Below are 6,000 nucleotides of genomic sequence, written 5' to 3'. Positions count from 1 at the left end.
AGCACTGGCGGGGTGCAGTGTGTGAGGGAGGGCTCTCACTCTGCCCGTCCACTTCCCCCAGACCCAATCTGTCAGCAAGACTTGCCAGTTTCCAAACATGTCTTGACTCAACCACTTCTCTCCGTCTTTACTACAGTCATGTAACTTATTCATTCAACACGTATACACTGAAGGTCTTCTGTGTTCCAGGCATTGTTCTAGTGGCTGGGAGTACAAGACTGACAATGGAATGTGAATGCATGTCCTAGTGACTCTTCTTGCTGGGGCCTCCCTCTGTACGACCCTTCTCGCTGACTGGCTCCGGCTTCCTCATTTGCCCTCTCCTTCCATTCTCCACATAGGAGCCTAAAAGATCTTCTTAAATATCAACACTTCCCCATTTGAAACCCTCCAATGACTTCCCATTGCTCCTTAATGAAAATACCGAGGCTTCCTGGGCCCTGGCCCTGTTCGAGGGCTGCGCACCTCCCTACATTTACAGCCTCTTCTCACACCCTAGGCTCACTCCCCAGTCACACTGGCCTCCTTTCAGATCCTCAAGTATGTTACGGCTTTTTCTCTTTTCAGAGCTTTCAATCTGCCTTTATTTCCTCCTAAAACAGTTGCTTTCAACTTGTTTTTTTGACAATACTCCCCTGTAAGAAATATTTTATACCATGAACCAGTAGATACATCAACCTATAAATAAAGGCAACATTAGTTTTACATGATAATACTTCTGGTATGTTCTGTCCTTTTTTTAAAACGCTAGCCATGACCCACTAACCTGCAGTTTGAAAACACTCCTCCCTCTGCTCTTTGAATGGCTGAATCGTTCTCATCAACTTTCTATCTAAATGTTAGCTACCCATGGGGGGCTTCTCTGGCCACCGGATGCAACCCAGGTCCCTGACTTAGGTTATTTTTCATCTGAGGGCCATGTCCCTTCCCTTTGAAGCACGTATCAAAGTTATAATTACGTATTTCTTTGTTGAGACTTGCTCATTGTCTGTCTCGTAGGCCACATCACTAGCTTTTAAAGGCAGGGACTTGTATGCTCTGTTCCCCACTGTATATCCCACATCTGGTTCAATGATCAGCATGAGAGAAGAATATACCTAGGTATTCCTTGACAGGCTGACTGAGTGGGTGGGTAAGTGATGCTGAGGTCTGGACTGAAAAACAGGCCTCCCCAATAAAAGGGACCGGGGTTCCTTGGAGAAATGGCTGATTCTAAGGCTGGGGCAGGAAATATACAGTAGTGCCAGAAAGTAAAGAAACACTCAAAAAACAAAAGGATGGGGCATGTCAAAGGGACACAGGAGCCAACCTAAAAAGAACTCCCAATGGCCAAAATCGGAACAATTTGAGCAGCAAAATAAATAGCCTAGTATCAGATTCTAACCCAAATCTTTACATAAATATGCATGAGAGTCCACACTGATATAAGTGGTTGACTAAATAAATAAATGAAGAGGGGGAGAGTTACATCTTTCTTACAGAAGAATTTAAATGATGTACGTAAATACTACCCTCCAGGAGGTGGAGCTTAATTCTCCCCACCCCCTACCCCCTTGAGGGGAGGGGGAAGGCACTTAGTGACTTGATTCCAAGCAACAGAGTAGGTAAAAGGGGAACAGGATCACCTTCGGTGAGGAAAGCTGGCAAACTGTACCTTGGCCAGGTGTTCAAGATTGATTATACTGTCCCGTCATGTGGATGGCACGTACCCCCGACAAGATGTGAGAAGGGCACTTCTCCTCTAGCCCACAACCCCAGTGCAACCATAAAAAAAGCATCAGGGAAACCCAACTAGAGGGGCAGTCTACAAAATACCTAACTAGAGCTTTTCAAATCTGTCAAAACTCCATGAGAAACAAGACTAGAAACTATCACAGACCAGAGGGATTAAGGAGACACACAACCACTTGTGGTGTGGCATCCTAGATGAGACCCTGGAACCGAAAAAGGATATCAGTGGAAAAGCTAAGGAAATCTGAGTAAGATATACACTTTAGTTAATAACAACGTATCAGTATTGGTTCATTAATTGTGACAAATATACCATTGTAATGTCAGGTGCTAATGACAGGAGGAGCTGGCTGAGGGGTGTACGGGAACTCTGTACATTATCTTTGCAACTATTCTGTGAATAAAAAAACGTTTTAAAATTAAAAGCTTACTTTAAAAAAAGTTCAGCCTTAATGCCAAGAGCCGGGCCTTCATTCAGTCAGTCACTTTTATGGAGTGCCCACAAAGAGCTTCCAACCCTGCTGGGCACAAAGAAGACACTTAGACACATGGGAGATGAACAGATGCATATACACAGGCAGGGCGTCCGGGGTGACGAAACGAAGAGCAGAGAATGCAGGTTTGCAGGTTGACTAGAGAGGGTAGGCGTGTGTGTGTGTGTGGGGGGGGGGGGGGGGGGTGGGTGGAGGCGTGGGGCGGAGGTGGTAATGAGAGAAAGCAATGACCAGAATGAGGAAGAAAGACAAAGACTGGCTGGCTTTGGTGAGGTGGAGCCAGCTATTCCCCACTGGAATGTAAACTCCCCGAAAGCAGGAACCTTGTCTCTCTTCTCATACCCCTAGGAGCAGAACTGTGCCTGGAACACAGTAAATGTTCATAAATGTGTATTGAATAGATGAGAGACTAGATAAACAGACAAGTCCTGCTGGAACTCCACTTGAACTCCAGAACCACTACTGTCATGTGAGGTCTCCCAGGTGCCCACTGGATTTGCATTTTGTGCATGGTGATGATTGTTCTGCATCAGAGGTCTTCTGGAAAGCATGCAGATGTTAGCATTGGTTTGGAATGGTCCTAATGTTCACCCACAGGCATGGAAGTGCCTTGGAGCATTCCTTGATGGTATTAACCAGTAGGTCTGCTGATACGAAGGAGTGAATGGCATCTCCTCTTTGCTCTGTTCTAGCGTCCCGTTAAACCCAGCAGGGGCTCCTAGAATTGTAAGAATGGAGAGTTAGCAGGGGTTTCAAGCTTTTGATACGGTCTCTACAAATATAAGGAAACAGTTTAGAGGGATGTTGAATTTCCCTGTAGGCATCTACTGACATTCCTCCTTAATGGTCCTAAATGCTCAATATATTCAGTTGCATGTAACTTTCTCTATGAAGAAAAATTCAAATTTGGGGGAAATTATGGAAAAATCATATCCAATTATGTAGCTATTAAGAATAGTGCAGACTATATGTATTAATATGAAATATTAAACATACAAAGTAAAGCTGTTTTCTGAAATAGACACAAGATACTGGTTGACAAAGGGGAGTTCTGTGAAGACAGCATGGGACGGAGGAGACTTTCACCGTACACGCTTGGAACCTTTTGTATTTTGCACGTGTACAAAGTATTACAAATGAAGAAAACTTAAAAAAATTATTTATTTATTTGGCTGAGTCAGGTCTTAGTTGCAGCACGTGGGATCTTTGTTGCAGCATGTGGGATCTTTCGCTGCAGCTCGCAGGCTTCTCTCTAGTTGTGGTGCGCGGGCTCCAGAGCACGCGGGCTCAGTAGTTGTGGCGTGTGGGCTCTCTAGTTGTGGTGTGCGGGCTCTAGAGCATGCAGGCTCAGTAGTTGTGGCGCGCGGGCTCACTTGCCCGCAGCATGTGGGATCGTAGTTCCCTGACCAAGGATCAAACCCATGTCCCCTGCATTGGAAGGCAGATTCTTAACTACTGGACCACCAGGGAAGTCCCGAAACTTTTAAAAATGATTCCAGAGGAAGAAAATTTTGAATTTTGTCTTCAGGTTATAATAATCTCCTTTTCTGATCTATGCTTGATTACCTTTGAGCCTCTGCTTTCTGCAGGATCTGACCCATGTCGGGTGACAGGCAGGCTATTCCACCTGTCTAGTCCTGGCTTTTAACATCATCTCAAATAAACTTTTACATGAAGTGACAGAAGTATGCTGATGGGATTGAAAGAGGAAGACATTCATCATAGTTTATGCGTTCAAAACTAGGAATTAATAATAAAAAAATAAGTCCTATAGTTATTTTGTAAACAGCATGCTTACATTATATTGCAGTTTTCTGTTAAAAAGCATTACGCTGGCTTTTTGGTTCTCTGAGCAGCACCACGGTGGTTGGCAAGAACAAGCACCTTACGAAAGTGGCAAAAAGGGAGCCAAGAAGAAAGTGGTTGACTCATTTTCTAAGAAAGATTGGTATGATGTGAAAGCACTAGCTATGTGTCAATATAAGAAATATTGGGAAAACACTAGTCACAAAAACTCAAGAAATCAAAATCACATCTGATGACCTTACGAATTCTGTTGTTTTTTTTTTTTTTTGCATTACGCGGGCCTCTCACTGCTGTGGCCTCTCCCGTTGTGGAGCACAGGCTCCGGACGCGCAGGCTCAGCGGCCATGGCTCACGGGCCCAGCCGCTCCGCGGCATGTGGGATCTTCCCGGACCAGGGCACGAACCCGTGTCCCCTGCATCGGCAGGCGGACTCTCAACCACTGCGCCACCAGGGAAGCCCCCGGATTCTGTTTTTGAAGTGAGCCTTGCTGATCTGCAGAATGATGAAGCTGCATTTAGAAAATTCAAGCTAATTACTGAAGATGTTCAGGGCAAAAAATTGCCTGACTGATTTCCATGGCATGGATCTTACCTGTGAGAAAATGTGCTCCATGATCAAAAAATGGCAGACCATGGTTGAAGCTCACATTGGTGTCAAGACTACCCATGGTTATTTGCTTCGTCTATTCTGTGTGGGTTTTACTAAAAAATGTAACAGTCAGATTCGGAAGACCTCTTATGCCCAGCACCAACAGGTCTGCCAAATCCGGAAGAAGATGATGGAAACCATGACCCAAGAGGTGAAGACAAATGACTTGAAAGAAGTGGTCAATAAATTGATTCCAGACAGCATTGGAAAAGACATAGAAAAGGCTTGCCAGTCTACTTATCTGCTCTATGATGTCTTTGTTAGGAAAGTAAAAATGCTGAAGAAGCCCAAGTTTGAATTGGGAAAACTCATGGAGTGTCACATGGTGAAGGTAGTAGTTCTGGAAAAGCTTCTGTGGATGAGACAGGTGCTAAAGTCGAACGAGCTGGTGGATATGAGCCAGTAGTACAAGAATCTGTTTAAAATTTACACTTTTAATGATGACAAATAAAAGATCTTATTCGTGAAAAAAAGCATTACTTTGCTAAATGTTAACATTTAAAAAGTATATCTAGACCATTAATAATGAATCATACTAATACCCTAAAAACACTTGTAGAAAAGATTGAGAAGTCCCTTTGAATCAACAAACAGTATATCCCTCAAAAAAATAACTGATCAATAATTCACTATAGGGCTTCCCTGGTGGTGCAGTGGTTAAGAATCCTCCTGCCGGGCTTCCCTGGTGGCGCAGTGGTTGAGAGTTCGCCTGCCGAGGCAGGGGACGCGGGTTCGTGTCCCGGTCCGGGAAGATCCCACATGCCGCGGAGCGGCTGGGCCCGTGAGCCATGGCCGCTGAGCCTGCGCGTCCGGAGCCTGTGCTCCGCAACGGGAGAGGCCACAACAGTGAGAGGCCCGCGTACCGCACAAAAAAAAAAAAAAAAAAAAAGAATCCACCTGCCAATGCAGGAGACATGGGTTCGATCCCTGGTCCAGGAAGATCCCACATGCCGCGGGGCAACTAAGCCCATGCGCCACAACTACTGAGCCTGCGCTCTAGAGCCCGTGAGCCACAACTCCTGAAGCCCGTGCACCTAGAGCCTGTGCTCCACAACAAGAGAAGCCGCCACAATGAGAAGCCCACGCACCGCAATGAACAGTAGCCCCTGCTCGCTGCAACCAGAGAAAAGCCCGCGTGCAGCAACGAAGACCCAACACAGCCAAAAATAAAATAAATAAAATAAAATAAAATTTAAATAATAATAATTCACTACAGATAAATATTTCATCAAGATCACATTCTGCTTTTAAGCAATTTCGTTTTCTAATATTCCAAAACAATATGGTTTCAAATTCTGAAGACAACTCCTTTCTTAGTAC

General features: G+C 44.8%; 1 protein-coding gene across 1 annotated transcript; it reads left to right on the top strand.

The window, feature by feature from the left end:
• The first annotated feature begins 4,496 nt into the window (after positions 1–4,496).
• Positions 4,497–5,279, top strand: LOC113606003 (40S ribosomal protein S3a-like). Its single transcript, XM_027079825.1, has one exon. The coding sequence runs from the start codon at positions 4,574–4,576 to the stop codon at positions 5,084–5,086; it is 513 nt and encodes a 170-aa protein (XP_026935626.1). The 5' UTR covers positions 4,497–4,573; the 3' UTR covers positions 5,087–5,279.
• The last annotated feature ends 721 nt before the right edge of the window (positions 5,280–6,000 follow it).

Source organism: Aethalodelphis obliquidens, unplaced genomic scaffold (assembly GCF_003676395.1).
Source record: "Aethalodelphis obliquidens isolate GAN/ISIS:26980383/991018 unplaced genomic scaffold, ASM367639v1 scaffold3, whole genome shotgun sequence".
Classification (NCBI taxonomy): domain Eukaryota; kingdom Metazoa; phylum Chordata; class Mammalia; order Artiodactyla; family Delphinidae; genus Aethalodelphis; species Aethalodelphis obliquidens.
This window is presented reverse-complemented; position numbering and strand designations above follow the sequence as displayed.